This window comes from Schistocerca americana, chromosome X, assembly GCF_021461395.2.
Source record: "Schistocerca americana isolate TAMUIC-IGC-003095 chromosome X, iqSchAmer2.1, whole genome shotgun sequence".
NCBI classification, from domain to species: Eukaryota; Metazoa; Arthropoda; class Insecta; order Orthoptera; family Acrididae; genus Schistocerca; species Schistocerca americana.
In genome coordinates, this window is record NC_060130.1 from 92,687,534 (window position 1) to 92,703,444 (window position 15,911).

General features: G+C 39.0%; 1 protein-coding gene across 8 annotated transcripts in view; it reads right to left on the reverse strand.

Annotated features, from left to right (window-relative positions):
- The window catches only part of LOC124554686 (homeotic protein female sterile-like), a 262,983-nt gene that overhangs the window by 75,521 nt on the left and 171,551 nt on the right, over window positions 1-15,911 (reverse strand). For all 8 annotated transcript variants that reach the window (XM_047128308.1, XM_047128311.1, XM_047128312.1 and 5 more), the window contains 2 exons: window positions 13,838-13,991; window positions 7,501-7,999 (listed from right to left, as the gene is read on the reverse strand). In XM_047128308.1, the coding sequence (XP_046984264.1) occupies window positions 7,501-7,999; window positions 13,838-13,991 (653 nt within the window). The remainder of the gene's footprint in view (window positions 1-7,500; window positions 8,000-13,837; window positions 13,992-15,911) is intronic.

Here is a 15,911-nt window from a genome sequence, read left to right on the forward strand (position 1 = left end):
CTTCCGAACACCATTAGGAACCAGCCAGTTCATCCCACACTAAAACCAACTTAGCCATACCTTCGGTCGGGACTTCAATTACGTGCCATTGTACTCAGAAATGACGATCACTATCACAATCCTTCTCAGACTGCTACTCTGCCACCCATCCAAACCATGCCAATCCTTTTGCCACTCCTACTCCAAACCCCTTACCACATGGGCAGGGACTGAAAAACTTAGAATATATCTTTGTCGAAATTCACATCTTTTGATTGGATGCACAAACGTAGAAGGTTGTCATGCTACATGAGTGAATACAGAGAAAGCCTTAGTTGTTTGAACCTGACTGTTCAAAAAGTGCCAATTTGGAACTTAGTAACTGGAATGTTTGCTTCTGCAAAAACTTACAGTACCTTTTCCTTCGGAAATTGCCTTCATTTTCTTTGTTTGGCTGATTTAGGCTTTCAAAAATGATTGTTCTGCTGACAAGTAGCAGCATTTTCCTGCCACTGAACTGAATGTGCTTCTGATTTAAGGTATTTCTGGATATTATTTGTCTTTTCCCACCCAATTTCATGATTACAAAATCTATTAATTTCAACCTTTTGTGGGCATTCACAGCCATGCAATCCATGCTTGTATCGCTCCAGATAGAACTGATATGGCCATTAGCGTAGAACTGAAAGTATTGTAACTCTTTTTTTTTAACATTAGGGGAAGAATTTCGGTACAGTCGAAAAACGTTACAGATATTGTTTTCCAGTTGTTATAGTCCAGAATGCTGGAACAGTAGGCTATAGTGACAGATGACGCGAATGTATAAAAACTAGAATTTTAACCACAAGAAGGGTGAGGAGTGGTCTGGGGGAAACAAGCCCCGCCTCCCTTTTGCAGGGCAATAGCCCGCAATATAACAGACACATTGTCACAGGGACTGTCGACCTCTTCTGGTGTCATAAGTATAGTTATCAAAATCCACGATGGGCCATGATTAGTCGCTTCACTTATTACAAAATAAGAAAAGAAAGCAACAAGCAATACAAAACATAAAGCATTTGGGGATGGCTATGGGGCAACTGCCTGTTGACGTTAGCAGAGTATTGTTAACAACACAGTTCATACCTGATATCTAGCACTATTCGATGCAACCACAGCTCAAAACACCTGGCACCTAATTTTTCCACATTAAAAGTGTTCACATTGAACAGACCATTCAGCTACCTACAACAGGCATGGCACCATATCAGTGAGCACACAGATAAGTTGTGGTTGTGCACTTCCTATTTGGAAAACAGGTTCGTGTGCACATTAGCTTTTGAAACTGTGCTTCACCATATGATGTACAATAACAGTTACTGAAAATTGGTTACATTTTCGATATTTATATGCAGAAAATAAAACTATTTCAAACTATCTGATAAAATGTTTATCTGGATACAATTTGATACAGAATAGTAATTTTGTAGTTTTGCATTTTGAGGCAGAATTTGCATCTATTTTGCAATGATCACAAAATGCAAATTTTTCCATTCGCTACACATGGATCAGAAACCATATGGCAAATCCAGTGCAACGCCTGTCCAGTACACCCACACAGCATGTCTTACTCCAGTCTTGTCACAGGCTTATCCTACCCTATCCACTTGTCAAAACAGTCATATGATGCCATTGGGAAAATTCCCCCGTCAGAGCATTAAAAAAATGAATGTGCTCCTGTTCATCGAAAGACCGACTGAAAAGAGGGTATCAGCTGCCTCATTCTACTTTCTTCAGCACCCTTAAAAATTTTCCCAAAATTCTGGACTGTGAATATATTCGCTCTCTTTTTAACATGCAACTCACCTCTCACTCCCACGAGTTCCTCTAACTGAAACTCCCTCACACCTACTATAGTCCGATTAAAATTATTCGATAGCTCACATCTCTCAATTGTTGCTAAGGTGTTGCCACATTGGCTGCTGGCTACGGCTTGGTTGTATGAATAGGTGACACACAAATACAGTGGGTGACTTTACAAATGCTGCTAATTTGTAATTCGGAGCAATGTTGGAAGTAGCCCTGCGAGGTACGTATGAAATACAAGATACTCTATCTACAGCTGATTTTAAATGGTCGATAACTAAACTGCAGCAAATCGTGTTTGGTAGCCTTGAATTGCAGCTCGTGTCCTGAGGTAACCACAACCTCGTGATGTGGAATGCAGGCGATAATACGACCGTCGTCAGTCCTCAGAAAAGCCAATCGCTTTGTTCGTGGCTATTAATGCTAACATCTATGAGTAAACTAGAGACAGAAAGAATTCAGTTTCAGCGCTGAAAGCAAAACCTTAATTTCTCACTACCACTGGTTACCTGACACTATCCTCACATTGGCTAAATGAGCTGCTGTGTTACTAACTGATGATGGCATTTGCTCTCAGGTTATAGGTGACACATTTGGATTCCAAATGAAAAAAAGCAATGATAGGAAGAAAAATAAGAGCAAATAAAAAAGTCAACAGGAGCACGAAAAAGAGGCAGTAAAGTATTAGAAATAAAAAAATTACATTTAAACCAATTAACTGAATAAAAATAACAATCAAACTCTTTTGATTACATTTAAAATTAAAAAAAATACTTTGCTACATTTGACAAGGTTCATTGCAGCATTCAAAAATTCGGCTTCATGAAATGTCGTGCGAAGCTTTAGTGCAAGACAGTCTCCGAGATTATGATAACTGTGTATGTTACGCTGGATCATGCCTTATGCGGCAATATCTAGTAGTCCAGAATGAGATTTTCACTCTGCAGCGGAGTGGGCGCTGATATGAAACTTCCTGGCAGATTAAAACTGTGTGCCAGACCGAGACTCGAACTCGGGACTTTTGCCTTACGCGGGCAAGTGCTCTACCAACTGAGCTACCAAAGCACGACTCACGCTCCGCAGGAGAGCTTCTGTTAAGTTTGGAAGGTATGAGACAAGGTACTGGCAGAAGTAAAGCTGTGAGGATGGAGCGTGAGTCGTGCTTGGGTAGCTCAGTTGGTACAGCACTTGCCCGCGAAAGGCAAAGGTCCCAAATTCGAGGCTCGGTCCGGCACACAGTTTTAATCTGCCAGGAAGTTTAATATCTAGTAGTGTTTGGTTAATGCTGGCGTATGAAACATGTATATTTCATTAGTATTGTGTGTGTGTGTGTGTGTGTGTGTGTGTGTGTGTGGGGGGGGGGGGGTTAATCATGTGATGAAATATGAAATAAAAGTGCCACACCCAGTATTTGAGACTCAAGCACATCACAAAAGGAAGGCTAACAAGGGATTGGAAGTGAACTGACCAACTGTTGTGGCAGTCTGGCAACAGTGAACAGTTTAAGCGCGACACTGAGTGCTCCGATTGTAGGGAACTAGTTCAAACACATGCAGTGTTAACTATTAATTAATTTTAATCAAACAACAGTTCACTGCTTTAAGTCGCTCATACCCATCCACTCCTACTTACCCATTCTCTTTCAACTCATTCAGCCCAACTCATTGTCATTATCCCTTTGGCTGTGAGACAGTGGGCAGTGACAGATACACAGTTTCCTTCATTCTGCCCTATTAATACTATCTCCTCTCACTGTCACTGTCTCCCTCTTGCTCTCTCTTACTGCCACTATCTCATTCATTCCTTCAGACTGCTGCTGTCTCTTCTCACTGTCACTACTACCACTCTCTCCCACACTGTCATTACCACAGACTGTCTCTCACTGTCACTTGCTCTCACCCATCTATCCTTTCTCCTTCCCTTTATTCCTCTCCCACTAGTACTGTCCTCTTCACTCTTTTCCTGGCACTGTTCTTTAACTGTCGACTAAGTTCCACTGCCACTGCCCCCCCCCCCTCCTCACACATTGTCACCAACCACTGTCTATCTCCCAGTATTTATTACTTTTCCAACCCTCTCCCACTGCCACTGCACCGTCGTCTTCTCTCTCACCGTAAGTAAATATATATTCAAATGTTGAAATATCTGAGAGGAATATAGACTGAGGCAGTTGGCACTCCACTTTTGAGTCAGAGCCTTTTAATAAAGAGAAGTATATGTGGTTTTTTATGCTCTGATAGGAGTATTTTCATCTGGTTCCCTTCTTTTCACTACTACAGCGGGTAGGTATCTCATATGAAAAGAAGAGATTCAGTAAAATTGTGATAGTTTACTTATGTGAATTGAAATAATGCAAAACTATATGATTTTACACTTCAGACTGGATTCTATGCACACAAAAAAATCTGCATGTGTATCAGTATTACAATGAGCCTGGGTTCTCAGTCCCCTTCTAATGATAACAAGAAACACTTTACATGGTATTTCTCTGTGCTACATCACTTTATTGATTACGTTTTTGCCTCACACCGGATGTTATGGGAATGATTTACATGTACAAGTAGGGTAATTTTGAATATCTGTACCTTGGAAACGGATGAACATACCAAGAAACTTTTGAATATGATTCAAGATCGACCCCTTAGGAATCTATTGTAAAAAAATTTTAGGCATTTGCTGTGCATACTTGTTTTGGAATCCATGGCTCTGTTTTAGTATCCAAAACAGGTTTTTTTCAGGTTTTCTCAAGAACTTCCCATGAGCTAAACTGTCTCTACATAAGCCCCTTAACATGCTCTGTCGGTCACATTTAATGCAAAAAGAACTAACTGAGCTGCACCACTTGCCTAGGCTGGAGGAAGTGCGTAATATTCAAAACCTGACCCTGTATTGCAGTATAGATGCAGTTGGACAATCCTTCTACCGTATTTACTCCAATCTAAGCCGCACTCGAATCTAAGCCGCACCTGAAAAATGAGACTCGAAATCAAGGAAAAAATATTTTCCCGAATCTAAGCCGCACCTGAAATTTGAGACTCGAAATTCAAGGGGAGAGAAAAATTATATGCCGCATCTCCAAATCGAAACGAAGTTGGTCCACTGTAATATGAGACACAATTTAGGTCGAACGAATGACGATACAGCTACAGTAGTTTGGTTCAAATCGCAAGTTAGCAGTTAAGCTTTACCAGGTAGCCATTGCTATGCGTCAGGCGCTCCGCCCATATTTATACGGGTACCCTTCCTTTTCCACGTGCTTCTTCTGGTTTGAATTGATAGCTTATTTTTCTTTGATCTGATAAGCGCAGTTTTGTTTGTTAAAGGTGTTTACGTCACTCTAAGCTGAAAATGCGTTACTGTACTGTGTCATGCATTGTTCGTCGCATTCTGATAGTGCATGTTTACGGCCTGTCGCCGCTCGCGGCATGGCTTGCTTTTGTGCGCGCTACCGCCGCCCCCCCCCCCCCCCCCCCCTTTCTCTTTTTTTCTTTTTTTTTTAATAGGAATCGTCTCATTAGCGAAACAATGGCAAGAAACTGCTATTTGTTGTTACTTACACTGCTGCTTTCTTTGATAATGATCAACAAGAACCAAATAATAGACTGCGTACGATAGAAGATGTTCAGAACGAGAGTTTAGCGAAAATTTTTCTCCATTTGAAAATCTTTGCAGGCGCCTCTTTAGTACATTACATTCTACACAGAAATTAGTCATCTTAGATTTAAAAATCTAGTCAATTACCATGCTTCATTTCTGACTGTATCACTATTAAGCATAAGAATAATGTGAATATAAACATGACATGATATTTATATTCTTCCGCGTTTGCTGTTGTCTCACTCTAGTTTCGTAGTTTATTACGCAGACCGGATTTAAATAAGATAGCAGCAAACATGAAACAACACATGGCAAAATGTTTATATGCGTATTATTCTTATGGTGACGAGAATACTGCATGTGATTCACAATTTATAAAAGTTCCTATTATAGCAACCATCTCTTCCACAGATAGGAAAAAAATCAGAACGTAGAGTTGGCCATATTGACAAACATCCCAAACAGTCTTGCCAGTCGGATTTTCGTAGTACATTGAAAATAGCTCGTCTTCCACCTTTTTTTTAAAATTTATTTACTGACGCAGACGTTTTGGCGCTAGTATTTATCTTTGTGCCTACAAAACATGCCTGTGTAGCGCTACATATATTCGATGGCAGAAGTAAGTTGTGGCGGCACCCACCAACTTTTTTCAGAATTTCCGCTGGCTTTGCACTCGATTCTAAGCTGCAGGTGGTTTTTTGGATTACAAAAACCGGAAAAAAAGTGCGGCTTAGATTCGAGTAAATACGGTATTGGGTACACAAATGGTCCCTACCCAAGGCTATTCAAAACACTTGGCTCTACCTTTCTATCACCAACAGAACCCGAGGTATGAGCCCTGGAAACATCTTGTTTTATACACAGTGATTTGGAACACAATAGGTAGCATGTGCATTCACATGCGTACCAATACCACCTCTGCTGTAATTTCTGCACAGTTTTTCGTGGGGACATGACCACTGATCAGCTGTCCACCTGAATTAATGACCACTGCCAAATTGTGACTAAAAGTAGAGTTTACCACCCAGTGCTAGAACATGTTGCTGAACAAAACATGCTCAATTTCAGCTGTTGCTTCACAACCCATGCCACCTGGATTCCAATCACCGACATAAGCTCCTCTACATTATTTTGATAGTAATTGTCTTTGCAACATGTTACTTTATCTTTTAATACTCCTTGTCCCCATCTCATTTAGCTCCTGTCCCAAATTCATCTCCACCTGTTGTCCACGACCCTCACTTCACTGATCCTGCACTCTCACCCTTTTCGCCAATCTCTCCTGTCTTCTATTTCTGCCTCTCAATCCATTCCTTGTCATTGGCCTCTGAACACAACTCTCCCTGCCTGCAATCCAGTAGGCTTTAACCATTTACATTATTTTTATAAAGTAATGCACTTCAAATACAGTGGGAACATTTTTGGATTGGAATTTCTTTTTGTATCAGCATGATCATGCTCCTGTCAACACTGTAAGAACCACAGCATAATAGTTCAAAGGAAATCAAGCAGGTCTGCTGAACTGCCTAGCTCGAAGTCTCCACATTAACCGCTTCTGCAGTTTTGCAGTGAATTGAAGTATCAAAAATGTGTCACATCAATTACTCCATAAACTTGGCAGTAACTATTTACACAATTTCAAAAAATATCGACACAACAAATTTCGCCTCCTGTGTTAAGTCTGCACTACAGATCCTACAAACTACTAGTAGCAAAGCTTCTGTCTTTGTAACCTCTGTGCATCCAGCCATCCTAAACCATAAGAAAATTGGTAGAATTTTTTTAAACACATTTTTAATTTACCTCAGTTACTCGTTTCATTATTCAAATCAGGAGATTTAAATGCATAAGTGTAACACTTTGGATCTCAGAAGGCAATTTTGTGTAATACAGTTCCATTTTCTACATGTTAGTGTTGACATAAAAGTAATTTGGCTAGGTGAGTTGATTAATTTAAAAAGGCTGGAGAAAGTTTGCTACTAATAGGCTTTCATGAAATTTCTTTAAATTCTTTAATACATGGGTTTGTTGCCAAAATAGGAATGAGATACAACAGGGTATTTGTGGAAAACATCTTACCTGGCAACTTATTTATATCAAGGCTCAGCTGTCGTTTCTCATCATATGACATTGGTTTGGCATTATCTTCATCCTCCGAGTCAAAACCCAAGTTTGGTGGCGGCATACTGCTACTTCCTTTCTTCTTGCTTCCTCCTGAACGTGAGCTAGTTTTAGGCCGCTTCTGACTACCTGACTTTCCCATCCCACGAGAACTTTTTTTATTTGCCTTAGATGAGGTAGGTGCACCAATCATCACACCAGAGTTTGCACTAAACCCACTTCTGGTTACACTATGAGGCAACTCTGCTCCAAGTCTATCACCGGTTCCTAACACAGAAACATTAGCACCAGCACTTACAGCATCACTTGCAGATACTGTCCTTGCATCCTTCAATGAAGATCCATGTTTTTCAGACTTCTTTTTTTTTCTCCGGTCTTTGTCATCCTTCTTTTTCTTATTGCGCTTCATGGAACTTTCTTCAACAAGCTTGCGCATTTGGTCTTGCATTGCTTTCAGCTGCAACGAACCATTAAGAAAGTTAGAAAGTGTAAAGTTTCTCATACAAGTAGAACGCATTTCTTACTAAGAAACAAGACATATGTATAGAATTCTTAACATTCCTGGAAGCTTTTATAGCTTGTTTGCAAAAGTTTGTGTATATTCACAATTGCTTGACAATTTTCAAACTACAAAAGCATAAACAATTTGCTATATTGCTAAGGGTTTTGTTCCCAGAAAAAAATCAAACTCTAAAGAAAGTGAAATCTTGTATAAAGACTAATTCAATTATTTAAAAATGTCTTTTAATCCTCTTTCTATAACATTTTCAATATCTAACAGAAATGCTGTGAATATCTGACATAATATGGAGAAAAGTACCACACAAGACAAACATCCATAACATTTTAAATAAAGACATTTTTTCGTGCCTATTCGGTTTTGTACATCAGTGCACCATCTGGATATCCAGGCACATTTGTCAATGCACACAACCTTGCCAATTGATATTATTATTATTATTATTATTATTATATTCTGCAGTTTGAATGTAGGCAGGAATTTTGCTAGGTGCTTCAGAGTGTATCTGCATGGGATAAGACCACTTTTGACAATCAGTATAGCTAGGCAGGCATGTGTGGTCAGAGTAAGTAAGATGGGTGGTGCAGTGGCTGCGAGAAAGAACTTGGGCTATCAGCCACAAGAGGAAACAAGATTTGGTTGCCACATATATCTTGTCATAGTAGCAAAATGTTTAATGATAGTTGTCTGTGTTAATACTAAATCTACCTTATTCATTTGAATAGCTCTTATAAAGGATGAATTTATAATGTACAATGTATATTTTAGTTGTGATAGTAAACCAACAGCAGTAAGTGTAATACTGTTTTATACAACAGTAGAAAAATATGGCTATGTTGCTTTATTTCAAGTAGTTGATATGAAAAGAAGGGATAGGTGATGTAAGGAATATCATACACATCACCTAGAAGGTGGCTCATCTGTCTTGTCAAATGAGAGGAATAGGGTGTCTTTGTACATACACTGAAGCGCCAAAGAAACTGGTGTAGGCATGCTTATTTAAATACGGAGATATGTAAACAGGCAGAATACAGTGCAGCAGTTAGCAACGCCTGTATAAAGCAAGTGTCTGGCGTAGTAGTTAGATTGCTTACTGTCGCTACAATTACAGGTTATCAAGTTTGAATGTGATGTTATAGTCGGCACACGAGCAATGGGACACAGCATCTCCGAGGTAGCGATGAAGTGGGGATTTTCCTGTACGATTGTTTCACAAGTGTGCCGTGAATATCAGAAATCTGGTAAAACATCAAATCTCTGACATCGCTGTGGCCAGAAAAAGATATGGCAAGAACAGGACCAACAACGACCGAAGAGAATCGTACAATGTGACAGAAGTGCAACTGTTCCGCAAATTGCTGCAGATTTCAATGCTGGGCCATCAACAAGTGTTAATGTGCAAACTATTCAATGAAACATCATCAATGTGGGCTTTCGGAACTGAAGCCCCACTCGTGTACCCTTGATGACTGCACGACACGAAGCTTTACGCCTCGCCTGGACCCAACAACGCTGATATTGAACTGATGATGACTGGGAACATGTTGCCTCATCAGACACGTCTCATTTCAAATTGTATCAAGCAGATGGAAGTGTACAGGTCTGGAGACAACCTCATGAATCCATGGACCCTGCATGTCAGCAGGGGACTGTTCAAGCTGGTGCAGCCTCTGTAATGGTGTGGGGCGTGTGCAGTTGGAGTGATAGGGGACCCCTGATGCATCTAAATACGACTCTGTCCAGTGACACATACATAAGCATTCTGTCTTATCACCTGCATCCATTCATGCCCATTGCGCACTTAGGCAATTCCAGTAGGACAATGTGATACCCTGTACATCCAGAATTATTACAGATTGGGTCAGAGAACACTCTTCTGAGTTTAAACACTTCCACTGGCCACCAAACTCCCCAGACATGAACATTATTGAGCACATCTGGGATGCCTTGCAATGTGCTGTTCAAAAAAGATCTCAATCCCTCATACTCTTAGAGATTTATGGACAGCCCTGCGGCATTCATGTTGTCAATGCCCTCCAGCACTACTTCAGACATTAGTCGAGTCCACGCCACGTCATGTTGCGGCTTGTCTGCGTGCTCAAGGAGGCACGACACAATATTAGGCAGGTGTACCCGTTTCTTTGGCTCTTCAGTATATAAAATAGTAAGTGCTTGAAGGGGTTGAATATGTACTACATGACTATATAAATGACTCAGCCTTGGTGAGCTTAACGTAACTGGTATAAAATCATTTTAAATTTGTGTATAAATGGTTTCATAATGCAACACAAGATTCTAAATTGTGTTGATATTGCGCTTTACAACAGTTTAGTTTGTGTTGTTAAGTTATAAATTTTGGTCTTTCTTGTTATAGATCTGATTATGGCTACAATAGGCGAAACCTGTAATGCTGAAAAATTATTAGTTGTGACCAAGGCTGTGTAAAATAAAAGTTGCAAATTTATCGCCTATTACACTGGAAAATTGCTGTTATTGTGCAGTATCAGCAATGCCGAACAATTATGTTTCCAGAATGAAATTTTCTCTCTGAAACATCCCCTAAGCTGTGGCTAAGCCATGTCTCCACAATATTCTTTCTTTCGGAAGCATTAGTTTTGCAATGTTCACTGTAGCGCTTCTGTGAAGTTTGGAAGGTAGGAGACGAGATACTGATGGAAGTAAAGCTATGAGGACGGGTCATGAGCCTTGCTTGGGTAGCTCAGTCAGTAGAGCACTTGCCCACAAAACGCAAAGGTCCAGAGTTCGTGTTTCGGTCCTTCACACAGTTTTAATCTGACAGAAAGTTTCAATTATGATGTTGCTATTTCTCTGTAGCATGGCTGGCTTGTCTAATAATATTTGTCCTACACCACACTTCCATTAGTCTGGCATTCAAGATTCGCAACACCCGTAACATGTCCATGTTCCTGGTACAACTCAATTTCTAAATTTTCACAGGAAATAAACCTTCCCTGCCCTATATTTTAAACACATTATAAATTGGGAAGACCACAAAGGCCAAACCAGATCTTCCAGAACTATTATTTCCACTAAATGTAAGTATTAAACATTTCTATATTCACTTATATGTTTTTCACTATTTATTACTGAAACATTCCATTGCAAAAATGCTACATGAAACATGTGATGCTGAAATAAGGGTTGAAGTGTCACAACTTTTGTTGGTAACACCACATATTCTTACTACTGACCAACTAAAGTTCTTCCGATTCATGAATTTAGTAACAGCTTACTGGTAACAAACTATGGTGGACTCCACTTGATGATAGTTGCCAGTCCAGTAGGCTTGACGTAAAAGATGTGACAGAAATGTTAGTCAGCATAAAACCACCGTTAGCTCTTGTAGTTAAGTTCGTATGTTCATAGATCTTTTGTTTCCATTTTCCATCTGTTTATTTGTCTCCCTGATATTTGTTGATTCCACATTATTTACCATGTGAAAGTTCCTAAGCTTGCATTTGTTGATGTATGGATAACTTTGACCACTAACATATAACATTTCAGCAAATTTATTCGATTGTGTGTGTTTGAATACTAATAAGAGTGTGTGGTCAGTGCCACAACAAACATAAAAAGTGACCAAGTGATGTAAATTTCAGGATACAAACAGAATGAAAGCGAAAATTTACAGAAGCACTCCACAAAGAATTTACATTTGACAATTTCATAAGTAAAATTGGAGACTCATCTTAAACCCAGAGGAAGTATTCATTTTTAAATACAATGTCTGAAATAAGGAGACATCAGCACACAGTGCACTTAGCACTGATGAAAAACCATTTAGCATTGATGAAAAGAATACGAATAATTCCTTAGTGATCCAGCAACAGACATGTTAATTTCGGGATGGATTTCAAAATAATTGGAGATCTATTATTCTTGCACAACTGTAAGAAAATTTAAAATGCTTGAAGCTGAATATTATAAAAAGGTACAATAATAATTTCAGTACCGACAAATATTAATGAATGCATCAAGAACTACGTTAAAAAATAGAAATGGCTGAAAAAATGCTTTTGGGGTGAGCCAATCTGCTGAAAGAGAACATTATCTGATGAGGTAAAATGTTCTTTCGGGTTGGATTCGAACCAGAGATCTACGGACATCATCTTACAAAATTCGACACTGAGCTACTGAATAACTGAGTTATAGTTGGGTAAAATGACAATTTTCACTAGGAGCTTAATTTTGTTGAATGACACTATCCTTCACTGCAGCAGTGGGAGAGCATATCTCAGAGGTAAGTGAATGTTTATCTCCTCACAATGCATCACACGTGTAACTAAGCTAGTCCACTCGTGTGTCGACATTGCGACAATTTGCCCTTACAGTGCACCAAATTTTACACATCATCTCACTCACTGGAACACCAAAAATAAGTTTTCAGGAGTTTTTATAGATGTATTTGTACCGTATGGTACTACACACCATTTGTAACAAATTTTCCATAGCATAAATTCCAAAACAAGACATATCTCTGACTGAACATTAAGACAGTAGGAGTAGTGAGCTAACCAGTGACGTCACAAGCATCACGACTCGAATGGAGGGTTTTAGCGGGCTTTAAAATTATTTGAATTTTCTTTCCTTTTTTTACAAAAGTATACTGGAATGAATGAGGAAAAAAGCATGCCAGGTGCATAAAATGACAAATTAATCATTTAAAACAATTTCCAGAAAACAGCTGAATACCTATTGCACAGTAGGTGTTATTAAATACTTTGCATCGTGTGTGTTGCTCATTGTTTTCTTTTTTTGCTTTGAAATGACTGAAAAGACTAATCCTCGTCAATCACAGAGTTTGATTACAGCCCTCACAACACCAGAAGGGATTGATGAGTCCTCTAACCCCATCTGTCAGATTTGTTTTCACAGAAAAACAGAATATGGGTGTACGTTGGCACCCTGCAGGAAAGAGGTGGGGCTCCTTTCACTGCTCCTCATCCCTCTGGTAGTCTTAATTCCAATTTGTTTACACTTTAGCTGACTGCCAGTTTACAGTGTCCATACTCTGCACTATAGTGACCAGAAAGGACAACCTGCCAAAGTCTTATTCTAATATGTGAGTATTTATTTTTGGTTCTACTTCAACGCTACCTCATCAGTTCTACCTCTAGCACTGTCAAATATGGGTCGCACACCTACAAATGTGCATGAAAGGTCAAAACCAATATTCTGCAGATCTTGTAATTATCAAGTTGAGTAGGAAAAGAAAAATAATATTGAGAAACATCTGTACTCTGTTCACATTCAGGACAATGCTGCTGCTTCTTCTCACCAGAAACACTTATACTTAAATAGAAGAAAAAGAAGAAAATAATTGACAACTGAAACAGTCAATTTCAATTTGTCTTCAGGCGCATTGTACAACAACTTTCTAAATTTGTACATCTAATCATTTAGGGCCGTGGGTGGAGGTTGGCAGTGTTTAGTTGTGAATTTTAGAGGAGCAAAGCAATCATATTTGTTACACAATTTAGTAATAACCATACACAGAATTTGAAAATGAACATTGCAAACAACCAAGCAGAAAAAAACATTACTTTGAACACACTCTTGATCACAAAACTAGCCAATTGAAATGATAATCCACAAAACTTCAATTACAGTATTGACCACAAAGATGATCAACATTATTTAAATTCATACGTGCTCTGTCCATCTGAAACAATGCTCTGCTAGCTTTGAAGATATTACAAGAAATGGTTACAGTGACTTCTTATGGGAATAGTGGGTCAATATCAATAGTATTACCTGTTCCTGAAGGAGTGCTAGCTTGCGAACACGCTCGGCATCAGAATCGTCTGAATCGGATGATGATCCACTGCTTGATTCACTTCCTGAAGTGGTCACAGACATCTTTTCATTCTTGCTCCCAGAAACTGGTTCTTCTGGTATTTTTGCATATCTGAGAACACACAGATTACTTTATTACTGTAGCAATATCCTAGAAATTAGTATCAATGACAAGGAAAGGGAAGTTATTTCCTGATAAAGATGAAAATACCACAAATGGAAGTATTAAAGTTCAAAAGCAAGGAACAAACACATGAGCAACAGTAGTAAATGACCTTAAATGTTATTAGTAACTGTACTTTTATGTCATTATCCTGTAACAATGTGAAACCCCCACAGCCTGGGTTGCAGATGGACAGTGTCTAAGAAACAACTATTTACATGTTTATCGATAATGTTACAAAAAATATCATGATAAAATTTCATCACCTGATACTTTTTAAATACTTATCCTAAAATTTTGACTGTGTTAAATTTTTCGAGAAGTGTAGAATTTACTGACGGGTTTTCAAAAGGTTCTATCTTTCGTTCTCTCTATTCATTTAATATAGTAACATGTTACAGCAAGCAAGGTACAAAGTTAGGGAACAACACCAGGCCGAAATACTCAGCCAAACTGACTAGATTCAGCTAGCACTGCCACAAAAATAGCTCTCAGGTTGGAAACAGACACCAAAACTATTTGCAACATTTTCATTCAATCCTGCTAACAGTATTTTATAAGAATATTTATTAATGACAAGGCAAATACAATGCGTATCTACCTTTACATAGTGAACACACCCGTGGCATGGAACTGACTGACTGTTGTACACAAATTACTCATAGTTGAGAGACTTCTCAACTCTGTTGATACTACTGATATAAATGTACCTCCTTTACAAATTCATCCTTGCTCAAAGATCTGGTGCTACATTGTTTTCTGACTGTACTTTACAAATATCTATCACACCACTGAAGTAACATACATTCACAAAATCCCCAAGGTACTGATTTTTTGTAATGTTACCATGTCTAGCAATGCTGACTGCCTCTAAGTTGTCTTCATACGTCTGAACAAACTCATCAAGACTTTACATCAAAAATATTTAAAATATTCAGAATTAGCTTAATCTTAGGACAGTTTCTGAGAATGCTGCATACTCAGAAAAAGTAGCAGATTGCATCACTTCCTGTTTCTCAGATTTCCAAAATATCTCTAATCAATGGGCCATTCGACAGTTGGCTCTTGAACTTCCAGGGATGGGGGGACAATGGATGAAACAAGCTCTCGTTTCTTGCATTAAGAACATGTTCCTTTCAACATTGAAACATCCCATTCAATCTTTGTACGGCATTCATTCAACACCCAGGCTATCCACTTGCTGCAGACCTAAGGTTAGTCTAACTCCTGTCAAATAATGTGTTGTATGATACTAAATCTGATGTCAAGGTCCTCTGCTAGCACACAAATGGTTATGTGCTGGTCCGCGCTAATTGCATCATCAACTGCCTGCTTGTTGTCCATGATGGATGAGGCCAGCCACCCAGAAACACTGCCTCCCACCCCCCGCACCTCTCAATGCACATTCTTTATTTTATGATGGATGTCTACCTGTATTCATCCTTCGACAGCCAAGAAAAGTATAGCAACATGTTGGGACGCATTTGGTACTAACGTCGCCACGGTTCTTGTCATTTACACCCCCCCCCCCCCCCCCCACCCCACCAGAAAGATGTGAATGCCACACTACTCCTATGCCTATATGTCAGTGCTTGTGTACCCACATTGGGTTCACACTATGTTGCATATACACAGCAACGATATCGTCAAATGGAAACCTCTTATAGACTTACAATCTATACGATCACCTGCCTAATCCACAGCCACAAAACAATGTAAGAGATCAATTATTTTCAGTCCTTCCATATGTTAGCTTCAAACCTTTTGTTTAATGCAATTATTTCGGTACTTGCAAAGCATACTTTAACTGAGCATTACTGTGACAATTTTAAAATCTACTCAAATAGTCTGCACTATAACTTATATTTG